This window comes from Piliocolobus tephrosceles, chromosome 3 (assembly GCF_002776525.5).
Source record: "Piliocolobus tephrosceles isolate RC106 chromosome 3, ASM277652v3, whole genome shotgun sequence".
Classification (NCBI taxonomy): domain Eukaryota; kingdom Metazoa; phylum Chordata; class Mammalia; order Primates; family Cercopithecidae; genus Piliocolobus; species Piliocolobus tephrosceles.
The window spans coordinates 116,184,062-116,203,812 of NC_045436.1; the positions used below are offsets into that span (position 1 = coordinate 116,184,062).

At 33.9% G+C, this 19,751-nt stretch overlaps 1 protein-coding gene and 1 pseudogene across 1 annotated transcript; both read right to left on the reverse strand.

Annotated features, from left to right (window-relative positions):
* Positions 1-399: 399 nt before the first annotated feature.
* AFP (alpha fetoprotein) lies at positions 400-19,397 on the reverse strand. Its single transcript, XM_023198519.3, has 15 exons — positions 19,269-19,397; positions 18,399-18,450; positions 17,307-17,439; positions 14,790-15,001; positions 13,492-13,624; positions 12,470-12,567; positions 10,788-10,917; positions 8,603-8,817; positions 6,817-6,949; positions 6,143-6,240; positions 5,414-5,552; positions 3,543-3,766; positions 2,270-2,402; positions 879-933; positions 400-542 (listed from the first exon to the last, which is right to left on the reverse strand). The coding sequence occupies exons 1-14, from the start codon at positions 19,351-19,353 to the stop codon at positions 889-891; spliced, it is 1,830 nt and encodes a 609-aa protein (XP_023054287.2). The 5' UTR covers positions 19,354-19,397; the 3' UTR covers positions 400-542; positions 879-888.
* On the reverse strand, positions 6,510-6,621 carry LOC111531298 (annotated as a pseudogene).
* Positions 19,398-19,751: the final 354 nt, after the last annotated feature.

The following is a 19,751-nucleotide window of genomic DNA, read 5'->3' on the forward strand; positions in this document are numbered from 1 at the left end:
TATGAAAATATTAATTATATTCAATCAAAGCTACAATATATTTGTTTTAAAATGTCTGTGAATACAGAACTGTGTAAGATAGAGAAAAAAAGTAGTTGTGAAATTTTCATAGATCCCATAGAAGAATAATAATTTCTTTTCTCATCTCCAGATTATCTGTTAGAATACTTCAGTGATGGCCATTTAATGAACAAAATGCCCTGGCAGCATCAAATAGTGTTTAACTTGGGAACATGTTTTCAGTTCACCAAGTGATCTAGTACTGTAAATCCATCCTTGGATGACTTTAATCTCCTATAATACTTAATGCTATTTTAACAGAATCTGCTTCAGACAATGATATACAAAACTAAAGAAATTATCTATAACTTTTCATAAATACGCAGACTTGGAAAAGGAAACATTTGGAGAAATTTTATTTCTATGATAAGGAAATCTCACATAAAAGTATCATTTCATTAATTCACAAAAAGTGTTAAATCAGTTAAAATTAAAGAGAAAAGTTCACACCAAATGAAAGACTCCTTTTGTCTTCTCCTCCCCTGCAATATGAGCAAAAATATATTAAATATTAATTAAACTAATAAGTGCAGTAACTGATTCTATTATTTTATATCAGAGAAACATTGTACACATAGGAAAGCCTTCTGACAGCATTTGTTTAAGCCTTTTAAATAACCTAAAAGGATTTTGCATAGTTGAGCCACTAATTTAACATTGTGTGCATAATTTTGTTCAAGTGCTTTTAATATAAACTCTTTCTTGAATTCCATTTATTTTTAAGAGAATTAATGGCAATCCTCATGATCTGTCTCATTATGGATTGATATTTCCGGAGAATCAACATTATATTCAGTCTTGTCTGAATGTTTTGTTACCTGAAGTAATTTAAACTCCCAAAGCAGCACGAGTTTTTGAAATCAGTTTTTGTCCCTGAAAATTAAGAATAAACATAATCAGATAAAGAAATGGATTATTATACCAATCATACAGTTAACACTCTACAATCTGGGGTGAATTTACAGGTTTGTAGATTAACTAAGTTAAAAATGAAGAAATACATCTCTGATGCCAACAATCTAGGATAGTAAAAGCCAGGGAGAAAACAATATTCATTCATATCAACAGTTTTTTTTAATAACAATCTCCAAATCTGTGCCTATTCTGACTCAATCTTTTCCCTTCCTCTACAAATTACAAGTTATTAGAAATGAAAAGGTTTGCAGATAAAGTACTGCTACTATTTGTTCATGTTCTCTATATCTAAATAAATGTTTTCTCAGATTATAGAACATTAATCTTCTTGTGTCATGTTTTTCAGAAATGCTTTACATCAAATCTGTTTTACCAGTTTTATCTAATTTGATTATCTATGTCCCACCCCACCTGATCCCACCAAAAACACACACATATACTGATAAATGCACATACTCAAATGCATCTAATTATATTATTTACAGAAAAACTCTACATTTCTAAATACATCTGTCTTTGAATTTTACATGGCGAGAAAGGTAAAATTGACAAAAAGGCTAAGTTATAGAATATCTTTTTAAAGCATAGTGTTGTTATATTCAAATATATGTAGCAATACAAACTAAAAATTTGTAAAATTTAGCCAATTGTCTTGATTGTGATAATCATTTCACAATGTATAAATATATCAAAACATCACATGTATACCCTAAACAGATATAATTTGTATTTGTCAATCATGCCTCAATAAAGCTGAAAAAAGGTAATTTTTTTAAATGTTAGGTAGAATTCCCGAGTTAAAAAAAACCTAGCTAATTATCCATCTAAAATTACTATGTAATTAAAATAACTCCTAAGTACTACTCTGTTGATGTACGAAAGCAAGCTTCTAAATGAGTTCAAAAACATTTTCTACAAATATTCTCCTAATACTCTGTTTGCATAATTAATTTGCTATTAAATCCTTTTATCCATTTAGCTGAATTGATCAATTTTAGGCCAGAAACTATCTAAATTACCATCAATTATTTATACATTCACTTTATGGGTTTCTCTACTAGGAAATAAATTAAAATTACTAATTCTATCAATATATTTTAATATTATAATTCTTCCTAATATTAAGAAAATGAGATTTTTTTTAATCTTCTAAAATCCTTCAATCTGTTTCTCAATGAAATTTAAATCTCTCTGAAAATATTTTAAAGTTATAAATTTGTGGGGTCTTCCTTTCATTATCCACTACAGAAAATTCCATAGCAAGTATTTTGAGTATGAAATGAGCTGCATGTACCTCTTCAGCAAAGCAGACTTCCTGTTCCTGACCTTGGCAGCATTTCTCCAACAGGCCTGAGAAATCTGCAATGACAGCCTCAAGTTGTTCCTCTGTTATTTGTGGCTTTTGCTTCACAAGGTTAATGAGGAACCTGTGATTTAAAACAAAACGAAATACAAGAGAAATCTGTTATGCAATGGTATTTTTCTACAGCCTTGCTGGTAGAGAATTCTCAGAGCCTAAACCCTTACTCCATCAACCTATCACCAGACTGACCACACACACCTTGTCTAGTTCTTCAGTAGAAAGACTGAGGGTGAAAACACGCCAAATGTTCCACCGGCCTGGAGTTGTGCAGGTTATGGATGGAACACTATTTCATACTTGACCATACTTATGTGTAGTGGAAGGCAATCTCCTCCCACCCCCTAGGAATATCCTTTCCTGTCCTCTCTTCTTAACTGTGTCTTATCCACACTCGAAGACCCAGATCTCCGCATCCTGCCCATCCAGTTATCACACCCTTATCTAGGCACTGGCAGCACTAATTGCCTGCGCCACTTATTTAGCAAGCCTTTCATGTTGGACTTAGACCAGAGCAATAGGGAGTAGATCAGAGCAATAGGAAAAGCTTGCCAGAAGAGGCAACATTCTCATCATACCTTGAAACATACCTCAGACTGTGATAGAGGAAAAAAGAGAAGAATGGGTTTTCCAATGAAGGAAGACTATTTACAAAACAAGTGAGGATTAAAATGCATGGGAGTTGGAAGAACATAAGCTCCATTGACTTGCATGACCATCACCATTACAAAAGAGCTCCCACAATGAACTGAAATGTACATGTCATTTCTTAACACCCAAACGGCATGGTTGAATTAAATAAGATAGTTATTCTCTTCAAAGTATAAATAATGTGAAAAAAAAGATTCAATGATGTGTTTCCTGTGCTTGGAATGGAAGTACCCAAATTTGCTGCAAAGATACACTCGAATTCCTCAGAACAGATTGCCCACTTTTCCTCAACCTCCAAATACATATCATGATAATAGTTACAACAGAGATTATTTTTACAAACAGGAAATTGTCTGCCCTCATGAATTTTTCTAGACCTGCTTCCCCAATGAGGCTGGGAAGACACTGAGACAAAACTATTTTCAAAGACATTTTAAGTGCTTTGGGAGTAATGCTCTGTTAGTGAGCCCAATAGTGTTAGGTGAGTGAGGTAGAAGTCTCAGTTGCTCTTTGGGGTTGTCATTCATTTCCATGCTAGCAAGTAACAGTTTCTTACTCTTGCTTCATTGTTTGCAGCGCTACACCCTGAGCTTGGCACAGATCCTTATGGAAAATGAACTTGTCATCTGAGAATGCAGGAGGGACATATGTTTCATCCACCACCAAGCTGCTGAAGCATGGCCTCCTGTTGGCATATGAAGAAGTGCAGCACTGGCCAACACCAGGGTTTACTGGAGTCGTTTCATGCCTGATACATAAGTGTCCAATAATAATGTCAGCCTGGTTAGGAGAATGAGAAAAAAAAGCAAAGAGATTGGGCATTAGTCTCAAAGTTGGTCCAGTTTTTCAGAAAACTGCTGCAATAATTTCAATGTCCAGCAATTTACAATTAATATTACAGGAAAATTTGCTATGTAGGATCATGTGACACTATATTATAAATTCCAGCATTTACCCATTTGTTTGGGCTAAGCTTTAGCACGTAGCAGCAGGTAGTCCATATGTGATGTTGAGGATAGTCATTTAGCTATTTGTGTCAGCTATTCAAAACATGCTTCCAGTTACATACACACTTCTAAAGGACAAAAATATCTCTGCCTTTATGTTTCCCATGTGTATTTAGTAGAACTTTCCATTTTTCTTTTGAGAATCACTATCTGAAGGTAAGAATAGCACAAACTTACCCCTTTTATTCATATACATATACACATGTATATACACTTGCAGCTAATATATCATCCTAACTGAAAAGAAATAGGACCAATTTTGCGGGTTTTTAAGACTTTCCTAATGTAGAATCTTGCTACCTTGCCTACTTCAGAGATACTTCTTAATCACCTATTAATAACTTGTATAAGAAATAATATGTTTTGTGTTCACTTTATATATCAGACTAGTGCTGTGTGAGTTACTCAGATTATCTTGTTTAAAACAGCTGTCGTGTGAGGGCGGTATAATTTTTATTCTCAAATGTCAGATGAGAAAACTCAAACTTATTGACATAAGTAGCTTTCCTACTGTGATACAGCTAAAGAGTAGTGAAAGTAGAATGCGGCTGTAGACTGGTGGCCTCTGGAACATACACTCCTGAACCACTACACCATCCTGCATCCCTGCAGCCTCCCAACAGGGGGAATTCAAGAAACAATTGAGGTGACTTTTAATCACAGGAAACTCTCCTTTTACTGTTAACCTTCGGGGAAAAATTTTACTACATAAAGACTAAGTAGCAAATAACTCCCCATTATGAACAAGAGGAAAAGTGATAAAATAGACAATTTCATTTGCAATTATGACTTTATGGGAAAAATATTTTTAATTCATCCTGTAATCTTATGTATGACACTAGTGACATTAGGAAGTAAAGAATATTGGCATTACTGACTCGAAAGTCATTTTACTATTCAGAACATGATACTTATCTTGTGCTGTACCCTATACCCTGTCAAAGGGAACAAATTATTCTTAATGTCACAATAATAACATTATACTACAAAAGGTAAAAATGTACGTATGGCTAAAATAGCATGACTAATTTAAATCAATCAAAGATAAAGTTTTTTAAAACACCAAAGTAAATATATGAACAAAAAGCAGAAATTGTGAGTTGAAGTTACAAATTATGAATTAAGTTATGAATTATGAGCTACATTTAGTCATTCTGTCTTTCCGATATATAAAGTTGGCTCGGATGTTGTTAACTAAACTGGCTGCACTTCCACCAGCCATCCTGAAAGAACAGGAAGCCTGGCCACATGCCTGCCATCCAGAGCTGAGTCTCACACCTTCCAACTGTGACTAATCAAACAAGCCTCCTAAAGCCATCTCTCCATTGGTTTTTACCATCTTCCCTAGAGGGGAATTATGAGGCTATTTCAAGTCAAACAGGGCAGAAATGAGATGGGACTAAACCAAGCAGACACTCACCGCTCCTTCACCACAGGCCAATAGTTTGTCCTCACTGAGTTGGCAACAAGTGGCTGCTGTGGCTGCCATTTTTCTGGTGATGGCCATCAGCTCCGATGAGGTCAGCTGAGGGGCTTTCTTTGTGTAAGCAACGAGAAATCTGAAAGAAGCATTTTTTTTTTACTAAGTCCTGCTAAGTCATTCACGAGTTTTCAGCCACCTTGCTTCTTCTCACAGACTCTCTTCTCTGATGTCAGAAGACATGAGGTCAGCTCATTTATTTCATCTACATGGTATTTGAACCAACTTTTGAGATGCATTTACTCTAACAACCACTCCCTGTACTCCTACTATAGAAGCACGTCACAACGAAAAAGCGAACTCCAGGCAGAAGGCTGACTTCTATTCCAAACCTCAGAGCTTCATTGATGTTAACTGTGATCTTTTGGTGCTTTAACTAGGACAGACTGTGACAGAATAGATATCTTTACTGCAAAAATTTGTACAGTATGGGGAACTTAAAGTCAATACCACAGATCAGACCTCACAGGTCATCCTTGTTGCTTCCAAAGGAGGAGAATGGGGAAGGCTACATTCTCTTCCAGAATATTGGGTAGTCAGATTACACTGACTTCCAATCTGAAATAGGAACTGAAATTAGAGTAGCTATGGAGTTACTAATTTGTATTTATATTTCCCTTGTCTGTTAATAATTTTAATTCACTAAAAATATCATTTACAAAAACATACGCATTTTGTAAGTAATATTCTCCTAGTTTCTGGAAGAGGCTGCAGCTTCGCTTTGCCAATGCTTGGCTCTCCTGGATGTATTTCTGTAATTCTTCTTCCTGAAAATGAAGAATTATTACATATACATTTTTCTCTTCTTGGATGCATAACTTTGTATATAAAAGTTGATCAATATTATATACTATTATAAAACCAATCAGAGATTTGTTAATATTAAAGATGGTAAAGTGTAAATTTTGATAATTAAAGAAAATGGATTTTGGGGAGATTAAGTTTAAAACTTTATGAATCACAAAATCATTTAATGACAAAACTCAATCTTTGGATAAATGATTACAGTTCTTTCTGTACCAAATTCTTGCCTTTCTAAAGTTATCCAAAAATGAATAATGAATACTACCTTTATTTGTGGATCATAGAACTTTTGGTTAACATTTTTATTTCTACACTTGATCTTAGCCAAAAGGCCAAGAAGCGATTAACATTTTTATTTCTAAAGCAAACCACTAGCTGCTGACTGCTAATTAATAACAGTTTAATATCTAGACAACTAGTTAACAGATATAACTGGCTAACAACTAGTTAACAACTAGAGACTTTCAAACAAACAGCATTTTTAACAGATGACATCAATCCAGTTTTTCACACTCCCCTAAAATTCTAGAGAAACTTACCCCTTTATCTTGGCATTCAAGAGGGTTTTCAATCTGGAAACACTTCTCCAATAACTCCTGGTATCCTTTAGCAACTCTTAGAATTACTGAGACAGCAAGCTGAGGATGTCTTCTTGAATATTCATGAACAAAACTGAAATATGTGGAGAAAAATATTTCAAGTTATTGGAACTAAGAGACAAAAGGAGCCCTCACTTCTCTGGTTATTCCTGTATAATATGGCATGTGGAAGTTAAATTCAAATAAATAAACCTGAAAATCAAATATGATTTGAATTATATGAATGGCAAAACTGTTCATGAAGACTGTGATCCTTCAAATTGTCCTGTAAAATGGCTTTTTGTTTTCTCTTGCATCTCTCAGTTTGACTTTTCAATTATGGACTTTATATTCATTTATTCAACAGATATTTTTCCAGGGTTTACTCTCTGCTAGCATTGCTTTAAGCAGAATGGACTCAATGATGTGTAAGATAAATACCTGCCCTCTGAAAAGCACACATTATAGGGAGGAAGAACAAACAAACAAAAAATAGGCCATCTCATTTCAGTTAGTGATAAATCAATGAAAATAAAGATGAAAAAGAGGGAAAGGGTTGATACTCAGCGTGGAGAGGCCACTAATTTTGCGTATGGTCAAGAAAAGTCTCTCTAGGCAGCTGATATCAGAACAGAGATCAGCTGAGTGAAGGAAGCCATGCAAGTATCTGGGGGAAGATCATTCCTGGCTGAGAAAATTCTACTGCAAAGAACCTTTGCAACCGAAGAACTGCTTCTATTACATAATTAGCTTTGGATGTGCATGGATGTGTAAACTTAAAGATAATTCTTGACTTTACTAATGGTATTCCCAGATTATAGGATTAGTTCTGTCACCAATAAATTGTCACTATGTGCCTCTTAAATCTGAACTTTATTCTAGCTTACATAATTTTATTTAGCAGTGCAAACAATGTGTGAATGTTTAATTTTAATGCAACAATAGAGTAATATCTTCAGGCAATAGTAAAAAGAAAATTGGACCATTACTTTTATTACTACATTAGAATCAGACTCTCATATCTAGAAAGACCCTTGGAAATTATCAAATGTAATGTCCTAAGTGCTGCACAAATCCCTCCTCTAGTAGCGTCTATAGTTACATACTATACAATAAAAGAAAATGTATTAACTTGATTACTTGCTTCCCTTAAAGGCAAATAGAGTGAGAACGTGACCTATCATTTGTATTAAAACAAACTAATGTACTGCAAATGCTTCTAAACTTGTTTTGATTTTCTTAAAAAATATAAAACATGTATTTAATACATAGCCAATAAACTATTCCTATAAAAGCTCTTCTATCTAGCATTATCTATTGTGCTATCTTTTGGAGAACAGTTTTTCTTTAACATGCGTAGCAAGGGTACATTCTTAATCATGAACTCTTCCTATTACAAAAATATCCATATCCTATTGGAAAGTTCAATGGCAGCCTTGATATGAGTAATCTTTACAGGATGACAATGCTTCTGGTTCCAGAGAAATTGACGTGAAATAAAATCCAGCTTCATAAGCAAAGCAGTTAATGAGTCACAATGGTGAAAGCTTCACCATTATACACCAAATCCCATTACTTATTCCCTAGTTATCTACTTAAATCTATTTTAGCTCAGAACATTCTAGCCAAACATCTTCACATATTGAACTCAAAAACCATAACCATCACTTTCCATTTCAACAATGCAAATCTGTCAGCTACATAATCATTTTTACTTGTATGAACATACATTTACAGAGTATGTTACCTTGCCAAGAAGATATTTTTTTCCCCTGAAGAAAATTGGTTAAAATCTCTATCTCCTAAAAACCTCTTTAGATTTGGAGATAGACCTTCAGGTTTTTCATCATTTTCTGCATGAATTATACATTGACCACGTTCCAGTGTGGTCAGTTTGCAGCATTCTGTTATTTTGTTTGACAGAGTGTCTTGTTGAGAACATACATAGGACATAATTTTTTCCTGCAACAGGGAAAATAAAGTATAAGTTTTAAAGGTTTATTCTTTAATAAAGGATCTCAAAGCCAGCTTTAGAAAAAGGAAGAAAGGGAAGAGAGCGAGGGAGAAGGAAACAAGGAAAGAAGGAAAAAAGGCCAGGAAAGAAGGAAAGGGAAAGGAAAATAGAGAGGGAGGGGGGAAGGAGGAAGGAAAGAAGAAGAAAGAAGACATTTTAACTTGTCTCCCATTTTAGTGCTTTCTCCCCACTTTTGCCTTTTCTCATTCCTATCCACTTACCTATTTGTTCAATTCTTCTTTCCATACTTGTAAGCTAAACCCTATTTTATTTTAATTAAAAACCTTTACAAATAAGTGGGAAATGTACTCAAATAAAATGGGATGCATGTTGCTATACATATTTCTATTAGCATTCAAATTTGCCACTAAACAACACTTGCAACTGATGTCATAACATGGAGAGCAAACTTTCTGCTCCATGAGAAATTCCGTAAGAATGATAATCATCTTTATCAGAACATACTGCAGTGACTGACTATGACCTTCAGAGGGCAGTCTGTAGATAATAAAACGGCAGTGCACCTAAGTGGCCAGAGAGAGGCAGAGCTTACATATACCTGCCATGGTACTGAAAATTCTGCACATTCTCAGCAAAGACAATTAGAACCCATTCTTCAGCTATCAAAATCCACCTTATGTATCATACTGAAATTAATGTTTCCACTTTAAAGGAAAAGGGTGGTTATGAGCTCCAAAAATTGAAAAAACTAACTTTAAAAAATGACTATGAGAAACAGTAACATTGTCAGTTCAAAATGGGAACACTGAGCTCAAAGAAAATCAAAATATTTCTTGTTGGTTTTCCTAGTATGCAGGTAGATACTTCTAGAAGGAAAACAAGTAAAGTAGTACAGTCGCCTGTCAGGCTGACTCCTCCCACTTCTTCCCCAACTCCTCAGGGACTGTCACTCTCAGGTCTCCCCTGCAGCCTCGGCTTCTTGCTGACTTCAAGCATCTCAGCTGAATTTCCATTGGAGTAGGCTGAAATGAGCATTTTGTCTTCACTTTCAGCCTTCTGGAAACCATAGTCCAGTGCTAGTTATCAAGCCATTTGAGTACCTAAGAGTAGTAATTTTTAAGCTCCTTGGATTTTAATCTCTTTGGTGTGTCCTGGGGCCCATAGAGAGAGAGTAATCTGGGAGTCCACAAGCCTCTCTTATAATATCTAGAAAGTCTAGGATTAGCCAAAGTAAGCCAATGCCACACTGCTTAAGTCACCACTGACTAGAGAACACTCAGGAAACTGTTACTGGGTTTTTTAAACGTCGTTTTCTAATTCGCTGAGACCCCTTTATTCACGCTTTTTTTTTTTTTTTTTTTTTTTGGCATTGCTAGCTTTTTACCTTGTAGAACAGTTTCTTGTGCTATTTTTATTGTATTTGTTCATTTAACAAACTATTATAGAATGCCTTCCATGTGCCAGGTATTGTGCTATGGAGATAACAGTAAACCGGTCACTGTCTTATCTCTCCTATCAGACTGTGAATTCCTAGAGGTCAGCCTATGCATTTATAGCAAGTGTCTGTCACAGTGGCAATCAGATAGAAAGTATTTATCATATATTTATTCATCAAATGAAAGAATAAATGAACGAAAAAACAAATGCATTAAAACTTAGTTTCCTCCTGTCCTCTAAGATACCATGTAGAAGCCTTCTGAGAAGTTCTCATAGTTTTTTTAGAAGTAAGAAATAGATGGGCCTTGGTTTCACAAAAGGGGGTATAGCTAAAGTGAAAACCAGGATCAACAAAAGATGGTTTAAGTTTTACTACCAACAAGTCTGCAAATGTACGGAGTCACCTAGTTTCCATACCCTGTAACCAATTCAAGTCAGACAACCTTCTCCCTTTCAGAATGAGACAAAAAGAAAGAAAAGGAAGTGAAAATTATATTTTTTAAGAATTAAGACTCTTCACCCCATCCTGCAGACAATCCAGCACGTCTCCTCTGCAGCAGTGCTCATGTACGTGGGCCACATCCAGGACTAGTTTCTGGATTTCAGTAAAATTAACTTTGGTAAACTTCTGACTCAGTTTAGTAACAGTTCTAGGAGAAAAAAAAAAAAAATTAGAAATTAATTTCTTTGTTATCTGTCAAAATGAAATAGAATTTATAGAGTATTACTACAATAGAAGATTCAAAGAGAAACAAGTGAAATTCCCTTGTTTTTTAAAAAGAAAAGGAAACATGTTTTAAGGCTTGATTCCAGCTGTGTCTTTCAAGGTGGTAGCTCTGTAAACTGTGACCTGGCCTCACAAATGGTTTAGAAGTAATTTATCTCTTCCTAAAACATGTCTTAAAAATTAAGGTAAATTCTTTTTGCCATTCTACTCTGATGCTGAGCATTTGTATTGAGTGGACAGAAAACTTTAAAAGAATAAACAATTAAGAAATGGAAAACTCCATGGAAATGAGAACCATTTTTTACTGGGGTAAAAAATACTTCTGAGAATCCAGGAAAGGAGGCGTATGTGCAAATCAATGAAATGGGACAAGAAAGTGGAGCAGATTAAACATTTCAGGCATACCATTGTGCCAAGAGAGTAATGTGGCCAAAAAAGAAGTAAGAAATAAAAATTCTGGTTTCCTCTGCATATTTCATTAAATCTTAAGAGTTGTCTTTGTAAAACCACTGCTCCTAGAGAAGATAGTGCTATTCCTGCTTCTGATAAAGATGGATCTTCTCTATAAATTTAGACCACTTACCTTTCACTTATGGATAGCAAATGATAAGGTTATTATAATACTATCTCAATTTCTATTTTATTACTAAGATAAATTTAAATGAAGTAAGTAGTAAATTAATCTTTCAATTTCTAATTGAGTTGGAGGGTAGTTAAGGCATAAATCTGACTTCTTACAGGAAGAAATTTCAGTCTTTAGAACTAATTCCATTAATAAAAACTTCATTATAGATTTCCATTGTCTACAATATGTTTTAAAGTGTTATTTAACCAAACAGCAACCAACTAAACTCTGAATATATATACGTACTACTATTTGATTAGCAGCTCAGATATTTTCATATACTAGAAATGTTTCATCATAAGAGAGTTGATGAGTACTTTAAATCAGTTATATAATTTAAAATGTTCTTTTCTCCTGACACTAGATTCTAATATTATTGCTTCAAGGGAATATTTTTATGGGAAGCAATAAATGCTATAAAGAACCTTATAGAAGGTGAAGAAACACAATTAATGTAAAGAATTTCTTGTTAAGGCAAAAGTTTTAAATGATACTCAGTGAAGGCTGACTTATTTTGTAGAAAAGCTAGAAAAATATGATCTAGTGATGAAGTATAATTTGACTGCAGACCAGAACTTAAAGTGTCTTAAAGAACAGGTAAATAACATAAACTTTAAAAGTCTTTTCCACGTATTATCTCAGCTAGGCTTTAGTAAGTGTTAAACTGACTTATCCATTGGCTTCCTTCTGATCCTACGAGTGAATGGTCCTAATCCCATTAGCCCTCATCAAAGGGGTCTCAAAGGGGTCTTCATTCTCTAAAACAGCAACAACTAGAAAAACGAATCCAAATTGCAAAAGGGTAGTTCTATAGCTCTCACCCTCTTCCCTAGATAGAGCTTGAACTTACATGGCGTGGAAAGTTCGGGTCCCAAAATTTTTCATTACTGCACATGCATGTTGATTTAACAAGCTGCTTTCTCTTAATTCTTTTGTAATTGATGCTGCCTAGATGTAGAAGAAACAAGATGTCATGAAAGCATATACTAATATTTTCTTTACGAGCTCTAATATTTAGAAAAACAATAAGTGTAGGTAAAATGAAATTCCATAAAATGTGTATTTTACTAAAAATTATAAATGCCATACATTATTGCAGAATATTATTGACTCATTTATTCTTTTAGGTTAGTTTATATGCGTCTGTGCCAGACAAATTTACTCAAAATACCTTGAAACAAAAACATAACCTTTATACTGGGGATCATCAATGAAAAACTGTACTTTTAAACAGCTTAAAGACAAATTGAAGCCTGCTAATTTCTTAAATGTCTTCTCAGTTACAAAAAATACAATTGTATCACAGCTTGACACTAAGAGTAGTCACAGTTCTTAAGAAATTTTTGTTGTAGGACTGCTGGTGGCAAGTAGTTGATGGTGGATATTATTCTACCTCTCTAAACCTAAAAATATATTTTCTTCTCTAAACCTCTTTCTTAGTTTGTTAAAGGACAAAAATACTTACACCTCAAATTTGTTCTAAGGATTAAAAAAACAGTGAGTATAAAGCATTTATCATAGTTGTCCTTTATTTTTTCTCTCTCCTCTGCTTCTCCTTTTCTCTGTTTTCTTTCACTTACTCGCTCCCATTTATAGCACCCTCTCTTTCTCTTTCTCTCTTTCTGTCTTTCCTTCTTTATCCCATCAAACTCACTTCCCTAATAATAAAATTATTGTTGACTTAATGAATAGATAATAAAAACCAGCAAATCCAGTTTTGTTCACACAAAGAGTATCAGATTGCTGAACTATTTCTCTATTCCAAAAATGAAACTCTTCACATTAAGCACATTTTCATTTTTAACTTTGTTTTTTTTAATGAGTCATAATCAGACTACAGTATTGGTTCAGATATCCACACAAATATGATACCTTTGTTTGGAAGCATTCAACTGCATTTTCAGCTTTGCAGCAAGATGGAATTATTTTGTCATAGCGAGCAGCCAAAAGAAGAATTGTAGGTGCATACAGGAAAGGATGCCTTCTTGCTATCTCATAAATGAATCTGTGAAATAGAATAGAGCTGGAAGATTTATAAACACCTAAAAATAGGACTACTACTGCTTGGAACTGGACTCTAGGATTTACTTAAAGATTCAAATAACAACAACAAAAGCATTTGACTTTGTCTTTACTGTGTTTCTAAGGGGAAAATCGTTATATTTTTTCCACATGTTGCCAAAGTTTCCTCACTAAAGATGCTGGGGGGAGAAATATCTGACAGATGGTACCAGATTCTATTATGAGGAGTAAAGAGGCAGACATGCTAACTATGATTCTTATTAAAAGGTCCTTTTCAATAAGCCTACTCAGATATGTTTCAAGGATCAGCAAAGCCAGACTTCTGCTAAGTGCAACAGAAAGATGCACATTGTATCCCTTGTCAGTGCAGAATGGGGTTATGCACCTGGATAGTCACCATAGCACAGGTGTTCTAAGGGCAGTCTCTCTATTTATCTGGTTTAGGAAGTAACATGGAAGGCAGAAGTGCTGAAGAGTTACATACAGGCTTCTCCAACAGAGAACATGGGCTCAAATGTACTAGCTGTGTGCCCTTAGCCAGTTGTTTTAGCCTTCCTACCTTCAATTTCCTATCAACGAAATGGGGCAAAGAAGAAGAATGAAGAGGAAGAGAAGAAGGAGGCTTCCAAGGTTGTTTGTGAGTGTTAATCCGATCCTCTGTGCAAGCAGACATGTTTCCACAACATCCTAAGTGTTCAGTAAACCTTTGCCATGTCTATGTATCTTGACCATGCTTGGATCTCTAACTTTCATTTCTAGGCAATTAGGTGAATACAAAACACCAATATATGGCTCAGGAAAGCATCAATTTTGTGCAATACTAATATATTCTTGAACAAGGTAAAATTGAGAGTAGAAGGGGTAAGAAGGAAAAAGAAGAAGAAAACAAAGTGTATATCTCTCAAGGGACTAATGGAACCTCTGGTAGGTCTGTCCTGTGGTCTGTACTACATCTAGCATGCTATGGAAACAAAGTTACACTCAATGTTGCTCTCCTAATTACCTTGCCTGGGACCTCAGCAGACACAACACCAAACAAACATTATACCTCTTGCTGGGAGTACATGAGTACATTGCAAAAATACCAAATTAGGCTTGCCATTGCTGTGTTTCTGAGGTTTGCATCTACCTTTAAACCAGATCCTTACTTGTTCATGAATGTCTCCCTGTCTTCTTCATATGCTTCACAACTCGTGACAGGTTCTGGAACTTGGAAAAGTGGGATGGAGGCTGGAGTGGGCTTTTTGTGTGCAAGAAAACAGTTATGTCTTCCCTCTTCACTTTGGCTACAGCAGTCTGAAAGTCCGTACTTTTCCAAAATTTCTTTCTCATGGCAAAGTTCTTCCAGAAAGGCAGGTAGCTACAAGAAATGTTTTATGTTTAGTGAAATACACTAACTTTGCTTTAAAAATCTATAAGACACATGAAACATTTTCTAATGTCTAAAATCAGAACGATAGATTCTGAAAAATTTTCCATACAGATTCTAATGTATTTTGTTTTAGCCGCCTGATGAAATAGATTTCTTTGCTGCCTTATGGAAAATGAAACTTTAATCTCCAAACAATAAAAGGAAAAAAGCCATGCAATATTTTGTTTCTCTTTCTCAATTTTGAATTATTTTGTTTTTCCTTTTTGTGTTATCAAAAATTTGGAATAAGATATATAAGTTTTGTAAATATATAAACCATGTTTCATAGACACAGGAAGGGGAACAACACACACTGGGGCCTGTCAGGGGGTGGGGTGCAGGGAGGAAAAATAGGTAATGCATGCTGGGCGTAATACCCAGGTGATGGGTTGGTTGTCATGGTTGGTAGCAAACCACCATGACACATGTTTACCTGTGTAACGATCCTGCACGTGTACAACAGAACTTTAAATTTAAATATAAATAATAAAAAACTGAGCAAAATAATATTTTCATTATTCTCATTAAAGATGTAACTTTTGGAATTGCAAATACATATGTATATGTTATGGTATATACATATATATTCATATACACATACCACATTTCAAACATCAATGCTCATTTTACATGCCATCCTTACAAGGCAATAAAAAACTGCATATTATTTTTAATTAGAAATAAAAATGATTTTGAAATGAAATCGTTGGATTTTAAACTGGAAAAATGATTTTTTTAAAAATTTTTTAAAAAGTTTTTTAAAAACTTTTCTTGGTCGTAATTGCAGATTTAGCGAAAATGTGTTAAAATGTATGTGCTTCCTTGTCTGTGACTTACTCTTACCAAACTCAGATGACAGCACCAATATTCCACAGAAAGCCTCAATGAATACATGTGTTTCATGCATCTGAGGAAACTTTTATGTAGCTTTTATAGCTGCTACAGTAATATTTAGAGAATCCTGGAATGCTTACATAAGATTTCTAATTCCCAATCCTCATTTAAAAGGTAGACCTTTAAATTTACAAGAATAAATCAGCAATCTGTAACATTACCTCGAACCTCTAATTGGATGTAAAGTTGCAATAGATAATGTATTTTGTGTTTTTTATGCACATTTTGAAAAGATTATCAGAACAAGACAAAAATAGAGATGCAAAACAGAAATCTTTGTCAAATCATAAATTTCAAAATTGGAAAGTACTTAAACCATATATTTAAAAGGGCATCTCTTCTATGATATTCCAGGTACATTGTCTTTCGGCCACCTAATTAATCCCACCGTAATAAAGTATTCACTGGGCATGTTGGTTTATAATTGGAGAGTTCTAATCACTATAAAGTTTGTTTCTATGTTAAGATAAAATAAATAATAATAAATATTATTTGTTGAGTTTCTACATTGAAATATCCTTATACTAAGAAAAGTATTTAGTGTTTATATAAAATTCAAATTGAACTGGGTATTATGTTTTGTTGTTGTTTGCTAACCCTCGCAACCCTAACGATGTGCTATGCATCTTACATTCACTATAATTATAGTGTAATGAAGCTACTAAGACTGTCAATTTCAAGCCAGATGGTCTAGTTCAATTCCTGGCTCTGCCATTTGGTGGTTCCCTTACGAAAGTCACTTAAATTCTCTGCACCTCAACTTCCTCAAATGGAAGATTAGCATCTATCTTCAAGCATTATTTTAAATGTTTAATAAATGAATATAGGTAAGCAAAGCTGATATCCTGCCCAGAAGCCCCAGCCAGCATCTCTTGACTCACTGGACAACCATTCTGATTCATCACTGCTATCTATCCCCTATGTCGTAAAATATTTTTATTATCAATGTACACATTATGTTTCCTAGAATAATGCCAGTCACATTGTGTGTATAATAAAAGTTAGTTACTACTATTGTTATATCAATTTCCATACTAACTCTGAAATGGGAGCTATTATTATCCCTTATTTTATAGACGAGAAAACCAAAGCTCAAAAAAGTTAATACGCCCATAGTCATCAAGATAATCTTATTTCAGAACCTTAGCTCTTAGTCATCATATTTATATGTTCTCTTTACAATAGCTACCTATTGTTCTCTTCCGCTCTCCTTAGCAATTCAGAAGTAACCTAATCCCTCTTTCATACAATAGCTCTTCAAATATTTAAATGCATTTTTCATTGTTATTTTTGTATCTTCTCTTCAGCATGCCAAATTTTAGTCAAATGTCACAATGCTTTTTTGAAATTATTCACTCACTTGGTTTTCTAAACACCCTGCAGACTGTTCATCTCCAGTGGGTTTCTCAATTGCAGTCAATACATCTTTCACCATTTTGCTTACTTCCTTGTAAGTGGCTTCTTGAACAAACTGAGCAAAAAATATGGTAGCCCTGAAACAAAAATACATGTGAATCCTTAAAGAACAGACCTGTAGCAAGCTTATTTTTCTCAAGTATAGTTTTTTGTTTGTTTGGTTTGTTTTCTTTTCTATTTATGTTGTAATCTGTTTAGACATTTGATTTGTAAAATTAGCTTCTAGTCATCTGAGAAGAAACTTCAGTCTTTTTCTTGTTTTCTTTTCCCATAAATATATATATAGATGTTAAAGGCTAAAATAATTATGTGGATTTCCCATAAGAGTGGTTCCTCCTTCTGTAACTATCCATCTACTGCAATGCACCCATAATTGAGGGGATCTATATTCCTTACGGTTACTTTTAAATTTAAGCAAAAAAAAAAGGTAATTAGACAGACCTCTAACAGTGTCTACTCCCAGTATGAGCAAGGTCTAAAACCCGAGACTGCAGTGCTCATGGATTGACTCAAAGCAGTCTTTATGCAGGTTAGGATGTGCAAGGAGTAACAGCAACACACTACTTTAAATTCTTTGTTAGAAATTTTAAAAATGTGGGATGGAAAGACATCCAAGAGACTAACATACTCTCCACAAATAATGGAAAATAGAATATTTTATCACCTATGGTTTGCTGGTAAGATTTAAATAGTATACAGAAAAGAAAACATTATAATATCACCCTGTTGATACTGATGAGAAAAATTCCTGAGTTAGTATATGGCTGTCACTGATCAGACACTAATCTTCAGTTTCGGAAATCTGATTTGGTTTGCCTCATGGGATTTCAAGGAATCGAGAAGTTAATGTCTAAGACATTAGTCAACAGTTTAACATCTTCAACATCAAGTTGATATTCAGTATGTGTAACTTTTCTTGAAATTGTCCAAATTGCTTTTGTGCTTTTAAGAACTCACAGGGCTACCCAATTTTATTTAAGTATTTACTTATCCTTGCTTTACACGTTTAAAGTAGATTTCTATAAGCAAAACTTACAGGTCAGCTAAATTTATCTCTGCAGTACATTGGTAAGAATCCAATATGGAAGCTGGAAAGCAAAATAAACTTTATGAAACATATTTTCAACTGCAACCAGGAAAGTAATCATTGTTACATAAGAATGTTTGTATTTCAGTTAGAACTGTACAGTTTCAGAGCTAAAAGAACATTAGGCATAACCTAAGCATCTTAATTTTATACTTGAGAAAACTGGAAAACTAAGGAATGAAGTTAACAGGCATAATTTATAGTAGACCTATCACTAAAACCCAGATTTTGTCTTCCAGTTATTTGGTTTTTCCCTGTACTGTAGTGCTGTAATTGTCCTGAAAGTTAAATGGTTAAAAATATATTTCAGGCATTCTTTTGAACATAGTTATAGTACAGTTTGCCATTCACATCCCAGTCACAGTGTTTCTTCTTCAGACCATCAAATAATGACGTATTTTCTGTATTAAAAATAAAGATGTTACTTATTTTACTAGTCTGAGGGAGTTTTCTATGTGAAGGAGCACAATTCTGGCTTCTTCACATATAAAATTTTATTTACATTCACATATAGGTACATATATGTATATATATAATTTTTCAAAGTTAATATGCATACCAATTAAATAAATGTGTAAAAATTAATTCAACATGAAACATACAAACCATTCGTCACATTAAACACTGCTATAATTTTGTAAACCTCTTGTAAAGTTACAAGTTTATCTTTCATTTAAATATATCCACCAGTTAAATATTTTTTCTCCATGTGGAATAATAAACATGATAAATAAATCAAGACAAATGAATACATGCAAATTTTATAATCTTAAAAATTTTGATATAGAGAAAAGACAAGAAAAACACAAAATGTCTCACCTATTCCATATTCATTTCTATGCAGTGTTCTGGATTCAGTAAAATTTAGTAGGAAAATTAAAAAAATTGATCCCACCCACTTCATGGTTGCTAGTTATTTTGTTATTGGCAGTGGTAGAAGCAGAATATGGAAAATCGTGCTGAAATTCTTTTATAGTATTTTCAGGCAATGCCTGTTAACTAGTAACCTTTTGTTGGTATATCTGTTACTTTATGGTATTTCCTTAGGTTGAAAATGGGACATTTGCCAATAATTAACAGCATAGCACTTATTTGTATTTTATGTTCAAGGACACAGACCTCTTTGGGACAGAAAAAAAAAGATTTGCAAACTTATTTTATTTTGCAAATATAACAAATATTCTCCTCAAAGTACAGAATATTCAAAGAGATGACTTGTCCCTAAGTTGCAGATTAATTAATTCCTCTCAAATTAAGAAGTCAATGAAGCCATAAAGAAAAGACATCAGATTTGGTATGCAA

What these genes read in the sequence shown, in the direction of transcription:
- AFP (XM_023198519.3), bottom strand. Translation starts at nt 19,353, where the DNA reads ATGAAGTGGGTGGGATCAATTTTTTTAATTTTCCTACTAAATTTTACT. An exon ending in TTGAATGCCAAGATAAAGGG is followed by an intron (nt 6,241 to 6,816) that starts GTAAGTTTCTCT and finishes CTTCATTTTCAG; the next exon opens with GAAGAAGAATTACAGAAATA. An exon ending in AAGTCTGCTTTGCTGAAGAG is followed by an intron (nt 934 to 2,269) that starts GTACATGCAGCT and finishes CTTAATTTTCAG; the next exon opens with GGACAAAAACTGATTTCAAA.